Below are 27,111 nucleotides of genomic sequence, written 5' to 3' on the forward strand. Positions count from 1 at the left end.
ATTGATTAAACAGAAATAGCATATGTTGGTAATCACATCACTTAAACTCTGAAATCTAAACAATAAGGTTAGAAGGATACACTTTAAATAAAATACTTTAAAAATATTTTCTGTGTTACTCTCTCTCATTGAGACCTTTCCTAAGTTCTTTTAAAGACTGCAGACAAGAGACAATAATTGGATTTCCAGACCTGTCTTTATTACTTGAACTATAAAGAGAGGTCCAGAATTAATGGTCTAAGTTTTTGCCAGAATGGATTCATAACTTATATGAACTGGCTCTGGTTTTGCTCATCTACGAAAAGGGCCCTATCACATTTATGCACATAGAGAAAGTCTGCTGCTCAGTCTTGAGAGATGCAACAAGCAAATTACAAGTTTTAATTACATACTGATCTGCAACATTTATGTAGATGTTCATTCTAAAACAAAAGCAAAAAGAAAAAAAAGTCAAAACTAGAAAAGGAGAAAGAGAATCAAACAAGAATTAATAGCTTTTAAAAGTGAGTAAATTTTTTGTTGTTTTTTACATTATGTCTTTCTAAGCTAGAAATTTTATCTCTAAAAGCATACTCAGTCTGAAAATCTGGTACATTATTTTTTAGGAAACTTGCTGATGTCTCAAAGTAGCAGAAATCTGTCTTGTTCATTTTCTATCAGAGATTTCTTGAGTTATTACTAAGAACTAAGAATTCATTTTGGACAGAAAACACCAGCTCCAGTACAAAAATAAAATAAAATAAAATAAAATAAAATAAAATAAAATAAAATAAAATAAAATAAAATAAAATAAAATAAAATAAAACTTAAAAGGATGAAGAAGCATTCTTCTCTATGTATACAAAATAAATTACTTCCTTAGATTTCCAGTAGACTTGACTGATACATATAAGTGATTTTTAACAATGCACTGCTGAATGTTATAGGTTCCTTCCTGTATTGAGAACAAAGCATCTTTTCAGACTGAGCTTGTATTTCTAGCTCAGGGAATTTCCACTGTGCCTGCTAGAGTCCCCATACCCTCAGGGGGAATGGCTCTGACATTTCCATGATTCTGTAGAGCTGGACACCTGAATGGACTCCAAAATATGTCAGTGAAGTGCTATGTCAGTGGCTTCACATCCAAACTCTTTTCTAATATGGGAATTTCCCAATTCAGCTTCTCATCAGATCCTACATGGACTGAAGCTGAGTGGTATTTTCGGTTCAGACATCATCACTAGAGCATGAAGCAGAAATATCTCCCTGTTTAAAGTGTTAGTAAATAGGATTATACTGTGAAACTAATTCTATACATGAAATAGGTGTCAGAGGAAAATCTAATTTACTCTCTTAAATTGGTCTGTTATACTAACCAGATTAACATGCAGACAGAGAAGTAAACATGTTTTAATTCTGATTGCACTGGGGGACACATCTTCATAGCATATGGTGACAACTTTATATGACTGGAAATTTATATTAAATTTATATGAAAGTTATATGAAATTTATATGACTGGAAAACCTCTGAAATTATGGATGGGCATAAAATTGTTTTTAATTTTTTTTTTACGCATTCTGTATATCTTGTTTCATATCCATCCTTAGATTAGAAATATTTTTTTTAACCCTGGAAAGCCTTAGGAGAGACATACTCTAATTGTGGCAGCTAAATGTGACATAAATGCTGGACAAATAATGAAAGGTTTTCAGAGGTTTCTAGCCCACATCAATTTGATGGTCCTTGACTAATTCAAGTAAGCTTCAAACAAACATTCTTCAAATTAAATACAAACTTCAAACCTCCTTAGAATTGCCTGGAAAAAATATTCTGGAAACTAATACTACATGAACTTCTATGTGATAGTATTATTTGCACTGACCAATATCTAGGGAAAGGACTTTTAATTTTCTTTGCTCCAAATCAAACATAACTGCATTGAGAGAATTGCACTCACAAATACTTGAAGTTATCGTGGTAGGTTAAAAATATCTTAAAACTTCCTTCCCTTTTCCACCCACACCTATGAACCTGATTATAGTATCCTTAAATCCTGTCTGAATCTCTGCTAATTTGGCCAAAAGTACTGATTATGAAGCAATATTAAACACTGTTTATATCTAAGAAGCTGTTACATATGGACACAATGTATGTGCTGACCCCTTGGTGAAAGAACATGGTCATATACAAAATGCAGGATGGCATCAAAACTCAAAAAAAAATGCACTAAAAGAAACAGAGGTGGCAGTAATTTTTTTTTCTTTTTTGAAAATTACTAGAAAATGCATTTTCTTTTCATTGCAATGTGTCTGAATGATGTCTGCAAATGAATTGTGCTGGGAAAGACAATCTTGGCTGGGATATGACAATCCTCAGATAGTTCACCTAATTTAAACACATTTATAAACTATCTCGATGATGCCTTTCATCCTCTCTTTATTTAGTTTCATTTTTAATCTCCTTCCTATATTTCAACTTCACCAAGTGAAGAATCACTTTGCATCATAGAATAATTTAGACTACCCAGAATGAATGCTGGGGACAGCTGCAGCCAGGTCCACCAACAGAAGCAAACTCTCTGCTGACCATAAAGGGTTTGGTATCGGATCTTAGCCCCAGTGGCCTGTTTTTAGTGGTCCAAAAAGAAGATTTTATTCCAAAAAGAAATTAAAGAAAAAGAAGGATGTTTGTGACTCAGCAGATATTAATATCCCTTGTACAAATTCCTGGCTAAGGAAACCAAACCTATTCAGTCTTTGTCATGCCCTTGAACCGAAAGAAAAAAGGAGAGGGATGTGTATCAGTAGGAAGCCTTGCATTTCTAATACCAGGCCTGAGTTGAAATTCTCTAAGCAGAAACAGGTTTTTTTATATTAGACAGTGATTATGACTCCTTAGCTTCCATACTGGCATTTTTTCTTCTCTATTTAATACAATTTTATTCTTTCTGGAGTGTTTTATTGTGCTCTGTCAGTTTTTTAAATTTGAATACTCAAAGGGTCTTGAGTCTGCAACAGAAAACTGCAAAACTATAGGAAATGAATTCCCTAACTAATTAAAACTTCTGCAGGGAATATTTTACCTCGTTATAGAATGAGACTTGCTATTCAGTCTATCACTGTTAAAAGAAAGTCCTGGTCTTTCCCTGATTCATTGCTTGCTATTCAAACCAGGATTGTTCTTTTTGGGATTAACTGAATTTTTTGTCCTCTTTTGCTTCTTATGTATTCAGAGATCACCCTTGAACAAATTTCCCTAAGGCCTGTGTGATAGCAACCTGAAACTGACCCCTGGAATGAAATGACATTTAAAATTAAATTATGTATTTGTTTACAGAAATGTTGACTGACTAAATGCCTTAGGACTGCCAAGGTTCTCCTGTGTTGCTGAAATGATTTTAGAAAAAATGTGGGTTTGTAATATCTGCTTGCTCCTGTTCATTCATGTGCAATCTGGCCTACCTGGAAATCCCTCCATGAGCTCCTGCAGCCAGTGGTGCCCCTCTGACTTTGTCAGTTCCTTTATCTGTCACGGATGCCCTGCTTAGAACAAACACACAAGGCAGTTATCTCACTACAGGAAGGAGCATGGCTGCTGGTGACAGACACGGCACCAGAGGAATCTGTGTGGTCCTTGGCTACAGTCACTTCCAGCCAGGAAAACAATTTTTTCTTCCTTCTTTCACAACTCCCAGTTTTCAGGGCAGGAATTTCATTATATTTTTGATGGGTGGAAAAGCTAGAGACAAATGCCTGTGGCAGGTAGACAGGAAGGTTGCTATAGGCTCTCAAAGTAGAAGAAACAAAAAAAAAAAAACACACCTTAAGGTTTCAAGAGAAACAAAAATTTTTTGAAGAGTGTTTTACGAAGCAGTACCTATTCTAGCTCACTCAGCACTGTCAGAATTGATGACTCTGCAGCCATCCCTGCTGTCAGGAGAGAAATGAGAAGTCAGAAAGAGCCACTAGTGATGTCTATTGTGAAACACCAGGAATAAATTGCTTTGTATTGTGAAACCAGAATGTCAAATATTGTTTAAATGAAAATTTAGAAAAAGTGAGTGGAAGATTTGCTCCTCTTAAGTAATCTAGTAATCGAATTAAAGTCTTCTAAGCATACCTAACAGTTTGTAACTGTTAAACCCAGTGGGAATCAGAACAGGACATGTACTTTAATAGACATGCACCCATCAGACTTCAGTTTGGTTTGAAAGCTGCTAGTAGAGTCTAGCCTTATGTTTATTTTAATTTATCTTTTCTGTCCCTACAAACATCCTAACTTTTCTCTCATCAAAATAAGAGGCAGCAAATTTGAGTAGTGAAACAAAAAGTGGGGGGGGGAAAAGGCCCAAACACAAGAGCAATTGGGAACATTTGGTAGTGAGTAACACTGGCAACATTTGGAAAGTGAGTATTTCTGCACTTGCTTGTATATGGCTTTGAGCAGGGAGCCAAGAGCAGGACTGATGCTTTTTCACATCAGCATTCTCACAGATAAGCCTCTGGAGCAGAAGGAAGTTCTGCATCATGCTCTCTCAGCTTTCTATGAAGCCCACTAGAGGCTCTTGTGCAATCTCTCCAAAAACCTCCTAAAATAGAAAAAGACAAAACAAAAGACACTTGGTCTTCAAAAGACCTTCAGTACAGTATGATGGTGCATTTTCTATCCCATTTCTATGCAGCACAGTGGAGAATTCTTCCATGACTGAAAGTCTGTAAGCCTCTGCTGAAAGAAAATAATGCTCTTGTAGATATTTTTGGGTAACAAGCATTTCTAATGCAAGTTTTATCTTATATACTTTTTTTTTAAATTCACATCTCAGTTGGTTGAGTTTATAGTTTTGAAATCTTGAAATGAGAATATGTGAGTTGCCAGTTTTCCTTCAAAGATGGGAAAACTTCTAGAAGTATCTTACATATTTTAACCTAAAGGTAACTTCTCTGTCTTGTTCCATATAGACACTGTACCTCATCAGACCTAGGTCTGAAATTATAGATATAATTTTTATCACGTGCCTTAAAGCACATAAGATAGACTGTAGCCAGACCAGCTGTCCAAGTTTCTATGTAAACAAAAAAATATAACAGCAACCTTTTTAAGATGGTAGCCCAACTTTCTCATTTAATCCCTAACAGTCCTATGGACAATTCTTTGTTAATTTCTGTCTCTCCTTGAAATCTGAATCACCAGCTATAACTAGGTGTGAGATGGGGATGTGTTTCTCACAGACTTATAGACCAGCCTAATACTGATGTGTATGTGAACTAGTTCATGTAAGTAGTCCCACCAAAGTCACTACTGAGGACAGGAATATGCTAACAGCAGTAAATGCAGAGTAAAGTTATTCTCACAAAATACCTTCCCTTTCTGATTTGAATGCACTTGCTAAAAATGCACTTCATGCTTTTACATAGAGAATCACTGTTACAAGTTTAAATAGTCATAATTGTAAATATATTATTCAGTTAGAGAAGGAATAACCATGACCCAAACTTTCATGAAGAAATAACTCTTTCAGTCTGAAACCTTACTCCTACTTTATACCCTTTAGTTTCTCTGAAGCCTGTACATAAAATAAAATAAAAAAAAAATGCATTGCAACATCTTTTCTTCCAATACAGAAAAACAAATATTCAAAGAATATCTGAATATTCTTTCAAGGTGGTAAAGAGGTAGTTTCTAACAAGCTTTCTTTCTGCTTATTTGCCTTTATTGCTCTAAGGTGATAAATTGGTTAACTTTTAGTAATATTTACAATTTTTTAGTCTGAATTCCAATGAAGTAATTAAGCCTTCGGGAAATTAACTTTGTTTTGTTTCGTTTTGTTTGTTTTTTCTATAAAGTTTCTGAAAAATCTTGTTGACCAGGAAATTTCTGAAGGGTTGGGTAAGGTTATGAAGTCAATACCCTAAAGAGGAAACTGCAGCTGGCAGATTTAGGTATATTGAGCAATTGCATTTTCAAGAAATCCTTGTTTGTTTTTAGCTTTTATGGTAACCATTCATGAGGCTTCATGTGGCTGGTGTTTCTTGTGTAAGGGAAAAAACCTGCCTGCAAGATTTATTTTTGATGCTTTCTTCTTTTGCGACTGGAAAGTAAATAATAATTACTTTTGTAAACACAACGATGCAGGAGTTCAATACTAAAAGCAGGGAAGTGCAGAGTACTCATGTGCATGGATGTCAGGAATATATGTAATTTAAGAAAGTAGTTATGGGAATTTGGAAAATACTTCTCATTTTTATCACATCCTTCTCCTTTCATGATATTCCCTTGGGACTGGTTTATAAAGAACTCCAGGCAAAATTTCCTTGAAACCCCTCTGGGACTTTCTCTGAATATTGGTTCAGACTAAAACTTGTACTTGACACCAAGGGAACAAGAGGCTGGAGAGCAGCTCTGCAGAAAGGGAGCGGGGGGTCCTGGTCAATGGCAAGTTGAACACAAGTCACTATGGCCCGGCAGCCAGGAGGGCCAACCCTGTCCTGGAGGGCATCAGGAACAGCATCACCAGCTGGGCAAGGGAGGGGATTGTCCCGCTCTGCTCGGAGCTGGGGCAGCCTCACCTCAAGTTCTGGGGGCAGTTTTGGGTGCCACAACATAAAAAAGATATAAAGCTATTGGAGTGTCCAAAGGAGCACAACACAGATGGTGAAGGGCCCTGAGGAGAAGCCATATGAGGAGTGGCTGAGGTCACTTGGTCTGTTCAGCCTGGAGGAGACTGAGAGGAGACCTCACTGCAGTTACAGCTTCCTGGTGAGGGGCACAGGAGGGGCAGGCACTGATCTCTCTCTGTGGTGCCCAGTGACAGGACCTGAGGGAATGGCCTGAAGTTCTGTCAGGGCTGGTTTAGGTTGGACATCAGGAAAATGTTCTTTACCCAGATGGTGGTTGGGCACTGGAACAGCTCCCCAGGAAAGTGGTCACAGCACCTGAGTGGCCACAGACGGAATTCAAAAAGCATTTGGACAGTGCTCTCAGGCTCGTGGTGTGATTCTTGGGGCTGTCCCATCCAAAGGCAGGAGTTAAATTTCAGTCATTCTTGTGGGTCCTTTCCAACTCAGCATATTCTATGATACTCTGGTCAAGACCAATGATGATGGATGCTAGGATGGACTGCTCTGCAGATACTGCTATTTATCAAAGTTACAAAGTCAGCTAGGCTCTAATAAAAGAAAAATCTGAGATTGTAGTTTTATCTACCAGTTTCAATTAATATTATTCATAGATTGTGGGAAGAATGATCTCTAAAATGCAAGTGTGAGAGAAGTGACTTTGGTTTGTCATTTAAAAAATAACTAATTATAATAGAATTTAAGCAGCAAATAGTTCATAGTTCTTTTATTTATTTTTTAAATTTTTTTTGTGGGTGTTATCTAAACGAATCTGGAAAATAGATACAAAATGACACTTTGAATACTCATATCAACAGAAGCCATTTTTCAGAATTCTTAAGCTTTTGCATAAAGAAAATAATCAAACTATGTTAAATAAAAACCCCATATCATAAGGTATATGCCACAATGCAATCCTTAAAAAAATCAAAGACATCTAGCCAAAAAGTTACCTCATATCTTAGAAAGCATTGAAATGCATTAGTATTTCCATATGGAAAAGTTCTGTCACTGGTGGGGCCTTGTATCATTCATCACTTTCTTTTTTTTCCATTGAAAGCAAGAGGTAAGCAGGGTTAATTATGAGGAAAGAATAAGTGTAATGCTCCAAATGAGAAAGAGGTGGAGCATATGTTGATAAAATCTGTACTGTGTATTAAATATATGGAGCCAAACTCAGGCCTGGCAGTAAGTGAAAAGTTTTAGCTTTGAGCAAAAGAGGTTAAAAATCTAGTTAGCAAGTAAAAAAAAAAACAAAAACAAACCACTAATAAAAAGTGTATTAAGTTAAATGCATTAAATTGTCACTGGAAGAATTAAACTAGCTGATTAAACATAACTCCTGTATGTGAGAAAATCCATAAATCCATCAGCCAAAATGACAGGCCACAAAATAGTGCTTTCTGCCTAAGTAGGACTTATCTCTAATTGGGGTCTAGTTTCTCTTCAATTCCATTCAAGATAGAATATTTGATAACTTGAGCAGGTAAACTCTCAATTTGGAGGTCAATGACATATCATCATCATGACAACTGCTTGAGAATGTCTCCCTCAGCCTGCAGTCCTGTAGACAGGTATTCTGGAAAGTATTTCTAAACTGTGTTTCTGTCAAAGCTTTTTTTCATTTTCTTCCTGGAAAAGATATGTATTCTGTACTCCTTAAGGTTTATCTAACTAGTGATTAATACCCAAAGCGGAAAAACTTATCCTATAATTGATTTTGTATTGATCACACTGATGTTTGTGTTGCTTATTTATCATAGCCTTTGAAACAGAACTAAAAAAAAAAAAATTCCAGGAACTTTGTCAAACATGCTCTGACCCTATAAGTCTCTACCAAGCATTCCAGCGGAGCATCTTGCACAGTCACATTTTCCAAACTATTAAAATGTGGCTGTGTTTGTCTTTGAAATGATGCACTTGTGTCCACTGGAGCCTGGAAGTTTGGAACTGAAGCTAAGCAGAACAAGGGGACTGCACACTGGCCAAGGCAGTGCCAGGTGTCACCAGAGAAAGGCCTTGTGAGCAGCCATGGATTTCTTGAACACTATCTGTTCTTAAAGGATGGCTGAGGTTGTAAAAGGTTTTAAAGAGCAGGTCTCTGTGTATACTCTTTCTTGTTGCTCTACTAATACAACTCCTACGAACATCAACAGGAGCTGTCTTGGCTAAAAAGCAGGGCACAGAGTAGTGTGGAAGATTAAGAGGGTTATTTTTATTTTATTTAATTTGTTCCTGCTTGAAAATGGGACTTTATAATCCTTTTTTTGGGAACACTTTAACAGAGAAATGCAGGTAGAATCTGTTGGTGGTCATATGTCCTTAAGGACGGAAGAAAGTATTTACTTGTGCTCTTTGCCAAGCAAAAGGACTGCAAGATTAATCAGCGCCCACCTGCCTGCCTGCCTTGGAGGCCTGCTCTTCTCTGTGTGCTCATCTGCCACACCAGTTTGCATTTTAGCTGTGATTTCAACCATAGTCTTCTTCCTGTGGATGGTGGTTTCTTTAAACTCTTGACCATTCCTCTTTGTATAAGCTACACATTGTGCAAGACACAGGCAAAAAGGATCTCTTTTTCTTCATATATGGTAGAAACTTAACAAAACAGAGTATGTAAGTGCCATTATTTTTCCTGCAAGGTATTAGAGGTTTTTATGGAAATGACACTCCTTTTCAAGGAGAAACGCAGAGAGTGAAGGAGAGGTATTGAAACTGTATCTTATCTGTCTGCTGCGAATGATTTAATCTCATAAAGTTTATAAAGCGGGGAAAGTTATTATTAAGCTTTCCAGATCTAAAACATGAGAGCTAAACATTTCCTAAATATGAGAAGTCATTTTGGCAGAGAATAGAGGAGAAAGGAAATGTTACCAGGTGCTGCACTGTCTTTTCCTATTTCTTGAGGTAGTTTTAGTGAGGTCATTGGCAACCATGTTCTCAACCACACAGGGTTTTCTGCCATTTTTATGTGTGAGGAATTGTTTAGAAAACTGCCATGATTTGAAAACTAAGCAGACTGTCATCCTTGCTTTTAAAGCTCTCTGCTGTTTAAGCCATTGTCAGAATCCACCTGTATGTCAAATTCAGGGACTGTGTTATAACGTCTTTGCATACATGGAGGTGCCAGAGACTGCAAAAATCTCTTTACTTTGCCAAAGCAAATAAATGAAGAAAGTCTCCAAGAACAAGAGGTGAGTGGAACAGATGTGATAGCTTTACTTTACATTCGCCTGCCTCATACATGGGTGCCACTTAAGAAATACTGTTTGAGTGTTGTTGTACTCAGCCAATAGTCAGCAATATTAAAGGCTTTTGGTATGTGGACAGACACACTTAAGTCATGTCAACCCTGACACTGCTGCAAATTATTCAAGATGCTGAAATTTGGATAATTTACAAATCCCCTTCTGAGCCGAGGCATACAGATCAAGTGTTACATCACTTGAAAAGGGAATTGAATTTTTATCCTTGTAATCTTGTGTTTCTACCTTTTTCACCCTAATAAAGTGGGATTTTTTTTTTCCTATTGCAAGACACAAAAGAGAAGGAAAGAAAAAAGAAGTTGCCAACTGGCTGATTTCCAGTTTGCATGGGTATAACTGAATACAAAATCAGCCCAGTATTTGGCTTTATTTAGAAACATGGGCCCTTTTCCAGATCCCATTAGGACTGATGAAAAATGTACTTCATTGATTTTGCTGACAGTGGATTGAGTCCATTAAGAAAAATGAGTTTGGTGTCAAGGATAGTGACAGTTTCTGTGTAAAACAGAAAGAATGTAATCATTTGTAGACCAAAGGAATATATTTTCACAACTTTAATATGAATTCCAAACAAAATTTTTGACATTTGATTCAAAATTAAGCTAGTGCCTGTGCGCAGCTAGGTTTTTCTTACTGAGAAACACTGCTGGAAGAGTTTAATGTGTTTCCTGATTATCTATCAAGAAGACAAAATTCATAAAGACTATCTTCCCAACATATCATTCAGTGTAGCTGCAGTAACTTTAAAGAGAAAACCATTAGCTGTGATACACTTCATAGAACCATTTAGGCTGGGAAGAATCTCTGAGGTTATGGAATCCAACCATCATAAAATTGCCCTTGGCCTGTGATCCAGCTTGTCCATATCCCTCTTCATATCCTTCCCACCTTCCAGCAGATGAACACCACCACCCAGCTTGATGTCATCTGTGAACTCACTGAGGGTGCTCTCAATTACCTTGTCCAGGCCATCAATAAAGACACTACACAGGGCTGGCCCCAGTACTGAGCCCTGGGGAGCACCACTGGTGACCAGATGCCAGCTGGATGGAACTCCATCCAACACCACTCTCTGGGCCTGGCCACCCAGCCAGTTTTTTTACCCAGAGAACCGTGCACCCATCCAAGCTGTAAACAGGCAGATTCTCCGGAAGAATGCTGTGGGAAACGTCTAAGGCTTTACTGAATTCCAGGTAAACAACATTCAGGGCCTTTCTTTCATCTACTACTTTGCCAGAGAAGGAGATCAGGCTGGTCAAGCAAGACCTGCCTTTCATAAACCTATGCTGGCTGGATGCTAATAGGTTACTCACATCCCACAGTCTTGGGAGAAACAGATAAAGAGCTGGTATTTTCTTTTTACTGACACTAAATGGCTAATGTGAAGTTAACTCGAAATGACTGTTTTGCTCTGGGGGAAGAATAGCTGCACATTTGTTATTTAGAGTACCAGAGGGGTTGAATATGCCTTGCACTTACGATTGGAGTATTGCAGGATGTGCCAGAGTGTGTGACTGCTGTGCTGGGAAATGGTTTCTCCCCTGGTGGAACCAAGGTTGAAGCCACTTATCAGAGTGCCCTTGACTCACCTCACCTGTAACATTACATCTTCATGCATGCGCAGTGAATGCCTATGGACAGATGTTTGCACAAATATAATTTTTCTTAAAAACACATACACAATCCTAGAACCATACAGATATACAATACATCTGCACCACTTAGTAATGTCAGTGCAACATCTTTGTGCAATCCCTAAAAATAGAATTTTCACTTCAGCCACCAGACAGGAACCACATGTCTAAAGAATGTCTCCAATTTGCAGCATCCTAGCAGAGAAGCCCAAATCACAGCCTAGTTCATGCCCATGAATTGAGATCTATACTTGGTCAGAATCAAGGAAATGCCCAAGTTTTTTAAGGAGAGCAAGAATCTATGGACAGATGTATTATGGGAAAGGTAAGATTTCAACTTTTTTTTCTCCAGAAATACAATGTTCTCATGACACATAGACAAGAACAGTTTTGAAGGCTTAATGCTCACAAAGGCAGTGAAAACAAGGTGAGTCTCATGGAAGTCCTGAGATTTTAGCAAAGAAAATGCTAATAGGAACGTCACTGTTAACTTATCTCAGAAAACAAACAGACAAACAGGTGTGGGGAGCCTCTCTTCCCACTGATGTGGATAGCCTCAGTTATCAAGTCAAGGGAAAAAGTCATGTATAGGGGCTCCATTTATATTCCAGGGTCTTATCTAGGAAGACTGATTTTTTTCCCCCCCCCTTGCCCCTTTCCCCTTTGTTTCCATTTTTCCCTTTCTCTGCTTTATTTTTTTGTCCTTTTATGTGCTCCTCTCTTCCTCCACCCTGCCCCACACCCCATAATTCCTTTTTTGTTGGTTTGGTTTTTTTCCCTTTTTCCTTGACTGTCTAAGTCAGATCCCAGGCAGCGTTTGAGTTCATTCAGGAAATGACAAAACCTGACCTCACTTCTGAGCTGAAATCACTGCCAGGATATATGAGGATTGTAACTCTGTCCCAAGGCAAAGTCAAAGGGCTTAGCTTTGTGTAGCTTTCCCCTTTAACAGAGAAAGAAAGCAGTGCTTTCAGAGCTGGGAATCATCCCTTGCTAAACATTAGTGGCCAGCAACACATTCTCCCAGCAGATCTGCACAGGAGACCCTGGATGGACAGAGCTGGATCTGCTTTGGATGGCTGGAACTCCTTCCACACAACTTCCATGTGGTCAGAGCAGGCCAAGTTATGGGCCATGCTTGGGTGTTTCGTCAATCAAATTGCACATGAAACTCATATTTGGACTGAATCATCAGTAAACATCAGTGCCTAGTTTTACAAAAAAAAAAAAATTAAATTAAGATTTTTTTATGTGGCCTTTTTTCTGGCTAAGATAATAAAACATTTTGGTTACATTTCCTTACATATTAATGTTTTCATTTGTTTATTTTCTGCCACTTTGACAACAAAACTGTTGCTCTGAACTTGTACTGGAAATATCTGACTAGCAACAACATTGTTTTGAAAGAAAAGAAAAACAATTTTAAAAAATCCTTTAATCTACACCGACAAAGATATTCCATAACTAGAGCACAAAATCCTGGTTCACATGTACCAAAAGGAAATTTTTTTATTAAATGTGTCTGAGAAAGAGCTGTCTATACTTTTGAACAAGTTGTCAGGTCACTTTTTTTGTTTGGTTTGTTCAAAAAGTTCACTGGAGCATTTCAGACATAATGATAACGTGTTGCATAAGGCATATCAGTTATATATGGCTTTTTCACTCTCAGTAAATCACAGTGAGCATCTCAAGATTTTGATGTTTGTCTGTGATCTGTATCTCTGCAAAGTTCCAAGCCAAGGCACTTATTAAAGGGAACTGTTCAGTTAATTTTGAAATATTTAATGAAATAAACAGCAGAGTTATACATTGTAAAGTAGCCCTATATCCATTTTATGCAAAGGGTCCAGTACTTGAAGTAGATTTATTAAGCAAAAAGGAAGTAATTTCATTTTTGGAGTGACAAAGGGTCCAGTACTTGAAGTAGATTTATTAAGCAAAAAGGAAGTAATTTCATTTTTGGAGTGACTAACCTACTGATGTGAAAATTCAGAGAATTGGTACTAATCTGATTATTAGTATTTTTGAAGTTAACCTCATATTTAAAGACAGGAAACCAGACATTGCTGGAACTGCCAACTGGGTGCTTGTTCAATTCTATTCAACTATTATGAGAAGACAGCAAAAGAGGAATGTGAAATTCCAGAAAGGAAAAAGGCATACCATATTTGTTTCATCAAACTGTATATACCTAAAAGATGAGGTGCTAAGAAGCATGCAGTGTGGGCTTGTCAAAACACACCATGGCAACCATTTGCTGGCAGCACCCTAGCCTGCATAATAAACAGGATAATAAATAGTAATAATAAACAGGAGTGAAAGCATTTGACTTTAGTAAGGTTGGGCTGTGTTGTGTATCTCAGCATAAGCAAACAAGGAAATGTGGTCTAGTTCAAATCTTATTAGTGCTAATCCAATGTCCTTATCATCAGCAGAACACCATAATTTTTTCCCTCTCCCCTAGGCAGGGTTTCTAATGCCCAGTGCTATTCAGTCACCATTCAACTGGAAACCTTCCTAGCTTGTGACTGCCAGCCTAAACATCTGACTTAAGCAGTGTAACTCATCTCCTTTATGCCAGTTGTCTAAAGCTGTTTTATCTAGAGGTCCTTAACTCCAATCAAGGCTTCACTGATGAGCCCACCCAGGCAGTTTGGAACTGAGTCCCCCAGGCTGGCAATGGGTGAGAGAGACCTGATATCTCCCACATGCTATGTGTTAGTGTTCAGGCCCTCAAGCAAGACTCAGAGAGTGGGATTGGATAGGCTGACAGCAGTCATTAAGATTAGATTAGAGTGGGTGCTGAGAGGCTGGACTAGGAAACTCCATAATAGGAATTGAGAGGGGAATATAGTGACTGAAGGAGAGAGTAAAGCAAGGACAGCTTGTGTAGCAGACTAGGCCCAAGCAATCTGAGGTCAGACAGCTTGGCATGTGTGCCTGAGATCTGTAGATAGAAAGGCTGGAAACTGCTCTGGACAGCAAGCTGCTGTGTTTGCATCACACCATACTGCCGCATGCCACTGCAGCATGGCAAAACATTCAGAAGGAGGCTGAGCAGGAGCAAAATGTCTCTTGCAATCTAGTTTTCCCGAGCTTCATAGCTGAGGAGTGCAACTGCAACATTAATCATATTTATTCCTTGTGTGATTTTGAAACCATCTGACTTGGATGCATTTTATTTATACTATCACTTTTCCACCAGAAAACATCACCCTCAGCACCTAGACCATTAAGTAACCAGTAAAAAATGTCAATAATTAAGAGCCTCCAGACTGTCACTGACTAAGGAGCTTGATGAGATGAGCCACCAGAAAAGAGACCTCCCTGGATATTAGAGAATGTTGATGGGACTTATAAATGTTGCAAAACCCATTAGAGATACACTTCTGCTATCCTTGCTGCTACCAGCTATATATAGCGACTATAGCGGCTGTCCCTAAAGTCACTGTCCAGTTTGCTGACATCTTTACTGGCTCATTATGTTCGTACATGATACCATGACTCGGTCTCAGCTTTTGGTTCACATGCCAGTCAAAAGAGAGTGACCAGGTCCTTTGTTAGTGTGGTCTCAGCAGACTCTGTGGCCTTTTGCTGGTCAGCTGCACTTCCAGCAGCAAGAAACTCTAACAAAATGGAAAATAGATGAGTTCAGGGCATATTTAGAGTCACTTTCTCTTAGTCACTGGATTGGAAAGTAGAATAGTTAGTCTGGTCTGTCTTCACTGGAAGTCTATATGTTTGGATCCAGATCCTGGCATGCTAACCTAAGATCTTTCTTCACAAACTTAATGGTCAGACCAGAAGAGAACGATCAGAATGAAGATTGAAAATCATTTCTGCTTGTGAATCTGAGTTGGGTCATGAAACAAGAAAAATTGAGGAAAAATAGAAAAAAATGGGGCAAATACTTACACACATGTACTGCGAATCAGAAGAAAACAATGTCTTGAAGACCCTGGTGTTTCTAGCTCTTATTTTCCCAGTTTTTCTGCCCTATGGGAATTTTTTTCTTGGAGCAGAGTCATAATGCTGGACTGGACAGTTGCAGCAGCCAGTCTCAGACTATTTCTCTGCAGTCTGACAGTTTCTCTGTGCACCCAAGGTTTTCCATGTTCTTCTTTTCCTAACTTGGACCGGCAGGGCAGCAGTGCCCCTTGCTCTAATTTACTGAGATCTATGTACTTGCAAAATGGTATTCAGAAATCCCCTGAGCAGAAAATGGCTGGAGTTTGGGAAGATATTTGGGTAAAAAGTAGCATCTGCTGGTCCTGTTCATACTCTTCCCTAGGCATCTGCCTGTGGCCACTGGTGCAGACAAAATGCTGTCTTATGGGGTCCAGTGGTCTGAGGTAGCGTGACTGTTTTTATGAAGTCATTTGATAATCTTCATCAAATATTTAATGACTGCATGGTCTTCCTATGGACACTACTGAATTCATACTGCATACAGAATAACTAACCGGTACTTGGACAAAATAGATCAATCTGGGCAGGCAAACCCCATTCCTAATCTTTTAGGTTTTCAAAATTGAATATTTCCATTGAGTTTGGCATTTAAAAATCACTGCAGGATCTATGCTTCTAGCTATGTTCAAGAAAAGTGCTAACACAAAATACAGACCTTTAATCAAAAAAAGCATTTTAACACACAATTAAGGATGTGAATAATTACAAAAACGTAATGGCTCTGCTGACTGGCCTGAGTTGATATTAAAGTGAACCCATACAAAAGCAGAAATATAACAATCAGATGCAATCTGAAAATGAGAATATATTTTTTTCTAGCATAAAAATCTTTCTCTCCAGCAACACTGATGTCAGATCCATTAGCATGGATGAGTCTCTCCTAGTTGAAGACAGGAAGGATGATGTCTTAGACAAGAGAAAATTTTGCTAAGGATGCATTCAGAGGTCAGTATGTTCTTTAATATTGAATGACCACCCACCTTCTAGCACCTATGTTTACAGCCAGATATTAAAAAAAAAAATTAGCAGCACGAGAACTTTCACCACAGTTTCTTGAAGTTTCAGTGCTAGATTTATTTTTAATGTTGCTGTAAGGTACAAAATTTACCCTGTACATTTCAAGTGTAATGTGTAAAATACTTGTTTTTATAAAAAAGCTATCATTTTAGAATGAATGGTCTTTCTACAGCGATTTCTGGGTAGCATATTTTTGGAGATTTCTATTTTATAAATTATTAGTTCTGAGAAACCATATAATGTAATAACTAGGCATCAAGTATATAATTATTATTACTCTGAAGTGTGTTTTTCAAACTAAAAGGACATGGCCTTTCTTGCATGGTTAATTGTATTCAAACCTCTGAAAAGTATGCTTAGTTGAGAGGGTTCATATAACAGTTATCGTTCCAACCCTTAATTTTGTCCAACATTCCTATTCTTGAAAAATATCTCCTTAAACAGTGTGTCACATACCTGTATTGGTGCCTCAGGCAGCTGTTCTTCTTTTTGAGTTCATTCATTCTCCAAGACTTCCACTGACTGCTGTACAGGTAAGGATTCTACTGTATTTCACAGTCCTCATTTCACTCCTTACCCAAATAATAAACATTGAGGCATTGCTAGTTCTCCTGGGTTTTTGGAAAAAAAAAAAAAAAGTAGTAGGGCTTTAATTTCAGAGTAAATTTAACAGTGTATTTTGGGATCTCCTAAGGCAGATCCTTTAACATGCATGGATCCTTCACAGTGATGTGAAGACCCAGACATTCTCTCAATTATTGTGGTGGTGTCCCTTTTTTGAACTGCTAAATCTGAATGAGGGGACAGATTCTAAAGTTCAGACTGATATATATCTGCACAAATATCAAGAATATAATTTTTTTTACACTAAGAACCAAACTAAGACCTTAGAGTGAGATTAAATGGCTCTCTTAAAGGCAGAAAGGATTTGTTTTCTTTAGGTTAAAATTTTGGGGCTCAGATCCAGTTTGGAATTGGAGTCTGGGAAAGGTGCAATTCATTATAACACCATGACAGTGTGCTAAAACTGTTCCAAAGACTGCAACTGAGCATCTTGTGGGTTGTAAGAAATTTTCCCTGTGGGTCTTTGGCACCATATGTCTAGCAGGTAGCTGACAGCTGTTCAGACTGAGTGCAAATCAAGAAGAATTTAAGTAAAGAGCAACTACTACAGTAAAGCACATCATCAGTGTGATTTAGGTATAATGCATGTGCTGTGGTGGGCAAAAAGGAAATTTGAATGTGATGTTGCATGCTGTCCTCACTTTTGTCCTCAGGAACATCTAGATACCTTTCCAAAATAGTCAGCCAGGAGGAATACTGAATCATGCTTAAAACTCTTATTAGATGGAATTGCCTTGACTTGTCCAACAAGGCATCTGTCTCTTCTTTTTATTATGTAAGTAGAGGAAATAAAGACAGGTACTTAATTCTGTACAGCACTTTGCATGCAATAAGTGCCTTTAGAAAGAGTCTATGTGGTAGAAAGTATAAGTGTTATTAAATGACATCTCAACAATCACTGTCTTCCTGATTTTTTTCAAGGTTAAGCTATATTCTTTATCAATTTGTATAGATACAGTTTTGGCACAGTTATTCATGAGACATGCAGTTCATGCCTGTAGCTTGTTGATAACAATTACTAATCATGCATTAACTCTTCACAAGTCATTTACATCTACCATTTATGCATGAACAAACACTGCCTTTAAGAACTTTGAAGCTGACAGGCTAATTCTTTTCACCACTGACTTGTATCTCAATTCCTCAATGACAGTATAATCCAGAAAAGAATCCAAAATGGCACTAAACTTATTCAGTCAATTAATTACACCATTTTATTGAGACTTAAGGGTTAAATGAGAGCATATAAGTTAAATTTGGATGCAGAAAAATAGGTGTATTTTGATTTAATTATAACTTTTTTTCTCACAAAACTGGTGTGACAGTATTTCTCAACTTTCTAAAATATCATCTTACAGGAAGACAATGAGCCTCTGTAATTTTCAAGAGATGTTTAGTTGAGATTTTTTTTAGCACTGTCATAGGTATATGAGTGTGTTCAAAACTGTTTTTTTAAGGTATTAACACTGTGAATGTTATAATGTGCAACACTGAGTGTTGTAATGTGCAACAAGAGTTTAAAGTCTTTAAACAATAAAGTTTAGGGGAGGAGGGCGGGCAGGAAAAGGATAGGAAAGTGTAAGAGTAAAGAAGAATACAGAAGACCGTACTGTTGAGTCACAAGGTTCAGAGTAGACCCTTGTACTAAACTGAGCCTGACTTTACCAACAGTTTATGCCTGAAAGCTCAACAGCCATTAACGTTAACAACACTTAAATTTAATAGCACTTAATCCATAACTTAGGATCAACAACTTAGCAGAGGATTCATATAGAATTTGCTATAGCACAACAGTAACTCACTTACAGGCTTAACTTACTTTCAAACCTAAACTACTTAAGAATCTAGAAGAGCAACATTCCTAGTAATTTGCTATAGCATATTCACACTTGCTCACACAGACATAAAGACTCTCTACAATGTTCCTGTGAAAAATTACCCTGGAGTTCAGTGAAGTGCTCACTTCAGATGTCTTTGCATCTTCTTAATGGGCACAGGGTTGAGCCTTGAGGAGCTGGGGTATCAGCCCAGAACAATCATCATCATTCAGTGATCCTTTGAGCAGAGCAAACTCAAGAGTTCACTGGCTCTGAGAGATATCCCAGGCAGAGGGAGGTTGCTGGTTGCAGCTGCTATGGTCTGGGAGAGCTCAGAGGATCTCACTTTAGGCTGCTGTTTTCAGAATCACAAGAGAGGTGGCTTTAGTCATAGTAACCTTTCATCTTGGCCACAATTCAGGTCAGAAAATTTCTTTTAAAATTTGATAATGAAAATATTATTTCACTTGGGTTGTTGTTCAGACAGAAAAATGAGTTTCCGAGGCTGTTTGCTAAAGCCCAGGTGATCATTAGACAGTGCTAGTTGCTGGGAGCAAACAGTGCTCCTGATAAGCTCCAGGTGCACCTTCTCAAGGCAGAGTCTCAGGAATTCCAGGATTGTAGTGTGGCAAGGGCTGGAGGAGTGGTGTGTGCACTCCTGCATGGGGAAAAAAAAATCATAAAGTCATACAAACAGCTTGACACTGGTTTGCACATGGAGATCTGTCAGCAATGGCATAGCTACACAGTAAATGTAAGCATTAAAATGCAAAAGACTGCAAGGAACATATGCTTTCAGCATCTTGTATGATCTCACTTTTCTATAAATCCATTACATCAATTAGACATGGCTGCTTCCTGTATTCATAATATTCTTATGTAGTGTTCATAATATGAATATGCTTCCATATTCTTATTATTAATATGGTCATGTCTATTATGATCAATGTACGCAATTGCTGTTTTGACAAGCTCTTTATCTATCAGATACATAAAGCCTCACATATATATATATATATATATATACATTTACCAGCATTAACAGGTTTTAAGTGGCACAGGGTTCTAATAATTTTCTCATTTAATTTTAATAAATGAGACACTTCATTGAGTGTGCAGCTCTCTCAAAATTCTTAATTTTAGAGCCTCCACCAAGGCATAATAGTCTGAATTTTCCAGTAAGATTTGCCACATCGACCCTGTAAGGATCATCTGTCATACTCAGTATCTGTAAAGGAGAGGGAGATGAGGGAACTGGAACATTAAGGAGGACAGACTATAATTTTCTTCATCTGATGGTTCATCTGTTTGCTTTTTTTTTTTTTTTTTTGCTGATGGGTTTGCTACTTCAAATTTCTGTATTTCAAAATGAAAGGAAAATCATTAGTCTTCATTTCAAAGAAATAAAATCAGGTTACTTCCACAGTTCTAGTCGTTTGTGCCAGATGGGAGAAACCTTGTAAATAAATACCTATTATGTCTGTACTTCCTACAAAGACCTGAGGATGTATAACCATTACAACATAGAGAAGGAAAGAAAAAGAAAGAGCTTTCATCATCCTTTGGAAATCAGTCTTTCTTAGGTGCTCTGTAAATCTCTAAGTCTTCTGGATGCTCACCATAGTCATCAAGATGTGACAGGTGATTAAAAAAACATTTATAATTACAAAGTTTGAAGAACATTAAATCCTTTTTAAAACTGTGTTTTTCAATTGTGTGAATTAAATCAACTCAATTTATAAGAAAAACAACTTTGGTGAGCATTGAAACTACTGAAATATGATTTTAATTTGATTTGGATCTTCTGTCTGCCTGGCTTTTCAACTGAATTAGTCTGAAAACCAAGGCATGGGTCCTTGTGTTAATAGAAATTTAAAAATATGTATTTGCTTTCCTGAAAAAGGCTTGGTGGAGGCTTTAATAAAATTTGGTCAGCTATTTGACATTAGAAGTTTGTTTTTCAGCCATAATTCATCCTCTAGTGAAGTAGATTCTTTATTAATTACATAAGTTTGTGGCTAAAGAACTTGTAATCACTTTTTCCTAAGTTTCCTTTGTTTTTCTGATTTCTAGTGACCACTCAGGCCTGTCTGCTTGCTCTCTTACTTTTTTTCCTTCTGCAGGAACATTAGCTTAATCTGATTTTAATCCAGGTGCCTTCACAACCAGCAGAACACACAGGACTACTCTCTGAGTCCTCTGACTTTTTAAAAAAGTTATTGTTGTTATTTTAAATGTGGTATAAATCACTTAAAAATTTGAAACAAACTGTTTGAAATATATACACATACTGTGTTTTTGCACAAAATTCAATACCTTAATGAGACTAAAAAGAGCAATAAACCCAAATAAATTCTATCTTATACAGCTGCAAAGTATCTTTTGTGTGATCAAACAGCAGAGCTGGACCTTCAGATGTCCATATTCTACTACTGCAAACTAAAGAAACAACTAATGTCCTTGGGCTGTCACTAGGAAATGTCTGGTTATATTTGCATTTGGTTTACACAAGAATTTTCTAGTGAATATTGTCTAAGATCAGGAATTTATGGGCATTGTTCCTGAATTAAACAATTTAACATGGTTAGATGTTCCCAACACTTGACAAGGCAGCAATTGCAAACAGAGGAAAGATAGTTAAATCTACCACTGCACTTTGAAACACAATGAATATTGAGACAGATGTGTGCCTTCCCCTAGACATTCGTTCACCAGGACAACTTGTGTTTTATTCACTTCTTTTCAATAGATGCCTGAAATACAAAACAATATGGCCAAAACCAATCAGCAGAAGCTGGACCATTACTCATGATCAAGTGGCTTGGGTGTATAAGGTTTCTCATAAGGCTGTTTTCTCCATTTCTTCCTATTTGGGCATTGCCAGCTCAGCTGGCACCGCAATAGGACATCTGAAAGGTGTGCAGGCTGTCCTCCCGAGCCTTGCATGCATGACAGCTCTGGCTTCCTCTTGCAAGTGTGCAGTGAGGAGATGGAGTGATTATTCTGTCCCTGCTGGCCTGCCAAGAAGGTGCTGCCAGGCAGGAAAGCAGCTGTCTGTGACCTTGGACTGGTTTTATAGGGTGAGAGGCAGAAGAAGAGGCCTTTTCTTACAGAATCCTCACTGCATTGCCCTGATCAGGAAGCTCTTGCCAATGCCTGTACCTGATGGATTGAGATGGATCCTGCTGCCCAAAGCAAGCCCCTTCTCGCTCCCTTCTGACTTAGATTTGCCCCAGTCCTAGTTTTCTGAAGCTGTAGCAAGTGCTCTGATGACAATGTTAGGAGAATGGTAACTTTAGAAGAACTGAAATAGTATTAAAACAGCTGGGTCATGAGAAGTGATGTAGTGCCAGTTTGGGTAGAGATCTGCTTAAAAGGCAAATGAACAGAAGTGGCAAGGAGGGAGGGAGCAAGTGAAAAGTGAAATTAAATGTTTCTGGAGATAAATGGAAGCAGCTCTGCATCCCCAGAGATGAGGAGTAAAAGAAATTATAACGAAATGCAGGCAGCAATTAAGAAAAAATCCATGTGCTTGGGGGCAGTTGAACCTGGCAGGGCAAGTCAGAGGGATGAGCATCCTCTGGGTCAGGCTTTCCAAGCTTCTGAAAAACATCTTGTGGGCTGGGAAGAGATTGCCCTTAGCAGTGGGATGGAGGCTCCAGGACCTGCTCCATGGTGCCACCATGTCTGGCTGGAAGGCATGGGGGCCATGGTGGGGCAAGGGCAGCCAGACCAGGGCATTTGGCAGAGGCAGATCAGGCTCACAGCAAGTCAGCACAAAGAGCTGGTGCCCCTGCTGAGGCAAGTAGAAGTTGGCCAGCCAAAACTTTGGTTGTTGCCAAAAGTGTAAAACATTTACACAAAACTCTTTTGCTCAAGCAGACAAGAGAAACATATTCTCTCCTTTTTCTTTTTAATATTTATTTTCTTCATTCATTCCCCTGCCAGGAAACATGCCTATGGAAGGTTACGGCTGACCTGCTTTTTATTCCCCTTTCTTCATGGGAGAGCCTATCTCAGGATGAACAGCCTCTGTGGGACTTGGTCAGGATAGGTTGAAATAGGAACTGTTCGGGTTTGGGCTGTAATATATACTTTTCTTTTTTAAAAAATGTGGTTTCTTGGTATTAGAAAACAACCAATTGTGCAGCCCAGCATGTGCTGTGGTTGATTGCTGGAGGAGTGATTCCTTTGCTGAAGCTCACATGGAATGTTGTAAACTGAAGGGTTTCTATGGCTTTGGGGAACTAAGCACCACAGAACAGGTCCTGGGAACTTCCCTGCCAGCAGGGCTGGGGCTCTGCATCTTCTGGGACATGCCAGCTTCTCCTGTGTGTCCCAGTGCATGGGGGCAAGCCCCAGTTGGAAGAAGCAGTTGGAGTTTCCTAACAGAAAATAGTTCTGAATTTAATCATCAGCCTAAATATTTTTTGGCTGCAGAGAAGTCCTGGACTCCTAAGATGTTGCTGTATGTGCTGCTGTGTCCACATTAGAGTGCCTGTAAGTCCCAACACAGCTCAACTGACAGGCAAGGTCTTTGTTTTCTACATATTTTGGTGGGTACAAACCCACCAAATAAAATAGTAGGAATCTAAAAGTGTCATCAATTGCCACAGTTCATCCTCTCCCCTGGAATTGTTGCCTCTCCAAAACAAAAACTTCCCCAAGGGACAGATAAGGCTCTATGGCTCTATGCTACACTTGCCAGTAAACTTTCTTCCATGACTTTGTTCAAATACAGTTTCTTTTACCTGGGAAGAGCTTAGCAAAAGCATTTTTCTATTGCAGCTTCTTTGAAGCAGCACATGTCAAAATCCCTGATGCTGGGGCAAGGCAAGGACCAGCCATGGGCAGCAGCCTCTGGTGTCCTGGACTGCCTCCTGCCTCTTCAACAGACCTGGTAAGGGACTGCTGGAAAAAGAACCGATCCTCACTCTTATTCAACATCTTTTCAGTTGTAGAGAGCAGAAAAGTCTTGTCTGAGCCTTGTTTTCTCCAGGCTAAACATGCCCACCTCTCAGCTGCTCCTCATAGGACTTACTTGTCCAGACCCTCCACCAGCTTTGTTGCCCTTCTCTGCACGGTCTTCAGTACCTCGATGTCCTTCCTGTAGTGAGGGCCCCAAAACTGAACACAGGATCTGAGGTGTGGCCTCACCAGTGCTCAGTACAGAGGGACAGTCACTGCCCTGGTCCTGCCGGCCACACTATTGCTGATCCAGGCCAGGATGCCACTGGCCTTCTTGGCCACCTGGGCACACGCTGGCTTTGATCAGCAGCCAGAGTGCTTTGGGCAGCTTTGCAGTCACTCTCCCGCACCCGGTAGCCCTGCACGGGGCTAAAGGGGCTGCTGCGACCCAAGGGCAGGATGTCGCACTTGGCCTTGTTGGGCCTCATACAACTGGCCTCGGCCCATCGATCCACCATTCCACTAACCTGTGCAAGCCTGCACTCCCTCTTCCTCTCGTCCTACTCAGTCCCTCTCCGCTAATATTCTCTTGGGCCTGCCAACTCTGTTAGGTATCTCTCAACACCACCATCGAACGCATTCTCCTCCCGCCAGAGGCCAGAGGATGCTTCGCTGCGCCACCCCCTTTTCCACCTGCCACCGCCTCGCCGGTGTCCAGCGGCGGGAGGGCCGGGGTGCCCGGGCTGCCGGCCCCGCTGCCCCCTCCCGGCGCGCCGTGCCCGAGTGTGGGCGGGCTCCGGGACGTGCTCGCTGGGGAGCGCCGCGGCGCCGCACATGCTCACTGGCCGCGGAGGCACCGCCGGAGGTAGGGGCTCGCTCCGCCGCCGGAGGAGCCGCGCTGTGGCTGCGGCCGGGCCGCGGCATGGCCCGCCCGCTGCCGGGCCGCCGCCGCCGCTGAGCGCGGGGGGATCGCAGCGTCCGGCGGTGAGCGCGGGGCGCGGGCGGCGGGGCTGCGTGTGCGGGCGGGGCCCGTGCCCCCGGTGGGGCGGGCGGGGATCGAGGGTCCGGCCCCAGGGCCCCGTTCCGCCGGGCGGCACGGCCGAGCCCCGTCAGCACCTCGGCCAGCGCCGGTGGGGCGGCGGCGGGCACGGCCCGGGGGTGCTGCCGGGGCCGCGAGGGGAGCCCCGCCCGTCTCCTCCCGCTCCCGCGGAGCGCCGGCAGCGCGGAGGCCGCTCCCGTCCCTTCCCGGGCCGGTGGGAAGCCTCGGGCCGGCAGGCCAGGCGAGGGGCCGGTGGCAGCAGGGACAGATCCGCGACCTTTCCCGGCCGGGCCGGGGCGGTGGCGATGCTGCGGCTCCCAGGGAAGGGGCAGCCGAAGCATCCCGGTGCCTCCGTGAGGTGGGGGTACAGAGGGAGAGGCACAGCTCCTTGAGAACAGGGGTTAGGGGGGGCGGAATCCGAATAAATAAAAGTGGAAAATGCAGCAGGTTCTTAGGCGTCTGCGAGATTTCTGTTGGCCCAAGGAAATGCTTGGGAGTTATCTGTGGAATGGCAAACAAATGAAAAATGCCTTGGGTGCCGCAGTGCTGTGGCCAGGGGCAGGTGGAGCTGCTCTGGCCAAACACAGACTCATCTCCTGGCCTTTGGGGTACGTGCTTTTGCCCCAGAGAAGTTTAAATATTACACTGAGCACGATGCAATAAAGCATAGTATTGCGGGTTGTGTTTAGTCATCTTTGCAAGGCCTTGTCAGTGCTGGCTCTGCAGTAGAAATGCTTAATGCAAAATTGTTGTGTTTAAACTCTGTACATAAAATTGTATTTATAACCTCTTCTCGTAACCAGTGTTGAAATGATTGCTATTTTATCTGTGCAAGGTCACAGAGAGCTTGCAGTTTTTTGCCTTGCTACATGACTGGTTGACATTGTATTTAATGCAGTTGATACATTTCTGGTGAGGAACCCCTTTCCAAGCTTCTGACTATTTTCGGTTAGTCTTTGAAAGACATCATATTTCTGAGGCACACTGAAGCAAGCCTGCATTTAAATCTGTTCCTCACTGTCAATTTCAACTTTGGGAAGCTACTTGACTCTCTGGAAATTGCCTAAGTCAGTTTCACGTCAAGGATACATGTATCTCTCTCCCAGGACAACAAAGAACAGCAAGAAACTCAACTCCCCTGAAAGATTTGTTTACTTTTTGCAGGTATATATTTCCTTTTGCCATATCCAGCCCTACTAACATAAGCTGTTTTCTTTTACCACAGACTGAAGATTTCTCTGAAGCATAATCTTCAAGATGAAGTTCTTACTAGCAATTTTATGTTTCATCTCATTCTCCTTATGGATTGAAGAAGTCTATTCCAAAGAGAAGTCTTCAAAGAAAGGAAAAGGGAAAAAGAAGCAATATCTATGTCCATCGTATGTTCCTGCTTTCTTTTATGCTTTTGTATGATGGTGAACCTGCCCTGTTTTTAACAGTGGAAATTATGTGGCAATTGGAGTAGAAGGTGATGCTTCTGGTAGAAGGATGGGGTCTGTGGTGGGAATGGGTTTGACCAGCATCATTCTGTCATTGTGTTCCTTCTGCAGCAAGTCTGTTTTAATGCAAGGGGAAAATATAAGCCACAAAAATTGTTCCTTTTCTTGTGGTGGATTTCAACCCAGTGCCTTGCTATTTATGGGGACACGGTAGAGTGGTCCCATAGTGCTGTGCTGTCTAGCATCATGTTGCAGGTGTATTGGGGATAGCAAGGAGGGTGCAAAACTGTCATGGTGAAATTCAGCTTCTGGTTAGCTAATTCTGTAAGAGAAGGCTTGTCCTACACATATTACAATTGCATGTTGAATAGAACGAAGGTCTTCAGCATCTTTCATCAATCATGTTTAATTCTATAACTTTTATGGAAGTGGATGCATTGATTGTTGCTATAAGGTATGCCCTTGTGGAATAATCTCCCTGTAGAAATACAGAAATTAGAATCTGTGATTGCCCAATTGAATAGAGGATGTGTTCTGGACACCTATGATTACTTGATGTTAAAAAAACCTCCCTCTTTCTAATGCCTACCACACTTTACATTGTGATCCATAGGACAATATTTTATTTGTGAGTCCTATTTTTATAATTTTCTTGGCCAGCCTTACTAATTTTTAGTGTTATGTTGTAAATATATGTGGAAAAGATTGATGGACTATGATAAATTGCCAGTAAGTGTAGAAAATTACTATGACTGAAATAATAAAATTGTTTAGACGCAGTTAAAACATATTTCTTCTTTGACCG

At 40.1% G+C, this 27,111-nt stretch overlaps 1 protein-coding gene and 2 long non-coding RNA genes across 7 annotated transcripts in view; 2 read left to right on the forward strand and 1 right to left on the reverse strand.

Annotated features, from left to right (window-relative positions):
- Positions 1–24,473, reverse strand: part of LOC135299092 (uncharacterized) — a 35,085-nt gene extending 10,612 nt beyond the window's left edge. For both annotated transcript variants that reach the window (XR_010361145.1, XR_010361144.1), the window contains exons 1-4: positions 24,356–24,473; positions 19,043–19,578; positions 16,936–17,090; positions 3,444–3,521 (exon numbers count right to left, since the gene is read on the reverse strand). This is a non-coding gene — a long non-coding RNA (uncharacterized LOC135299092). The remainder of the gene's footprint in view (positions 1–3,443; positions 3,522–16,935; positions 17,091–19,042; positions 19,579–24,355) is intronic.
- LOC135299979 (uncharacterized) lies at positions 9,076–11,818 on the forward strand. 2 transcript variants are annotated; one of them, XR_010361828.1, is made up of 3 exons: positions 9,076–9,209; positions 9,634–9,787; positions 11,685–11,818. It is a non-coding gene; the product is annotated as an uncharacterized LOC135299979 (long non-coding RNA). The 2 variants fall into 2 exon arrangements; XR_010361829.1 differs by lacking the exon at positions 11,685–11,818 and adding an exon at positions 10,950–11,051.
- An 82-nt stretch (positions 24,474–24,555) lies between the features above and the next one.
- Positions 24,556–27,111, forward strand: part of GLRB (glycine receptor beta) — a 48,974-nt gene continuing 46,418 nt past the window's right edge. For 2 of the 3 annotated variants that reach the window (XM_064417485.1, XM_064417487.1), the window contains exons 1-2: positions 24,673–24,812; positions 26,093–26,246. In XM_064417485.1, the coding sequence (XP_064273555.1) occupies positions 26,125–26,246 (122 nt within the window). In that variant the 5' untranslated portion in view covers positions 24,673–24,812; positions 26,093–26,124. Of the gene's footprint in view, positions 24,813–26,092; positions 26,247–27,111 lie in introns of all 3 variants that reach the window. The other variant, XM_064417486.1, reaches the window with a different exon arrangement.

The sequence above is a fragment of the Passer domesticus genome, chromosome 4 (genome assembly GCF_036417665.1).
Source record: "Passer domesticus isolate bPasDom1 chromosome 4, bPasDom1.hap1, whole genome shotgun sequence".
NCBI lineage: Eukaryota > Metazoa > Chordata > Aves > Passeriformes > Passeridae > Passer > Passer domesticus.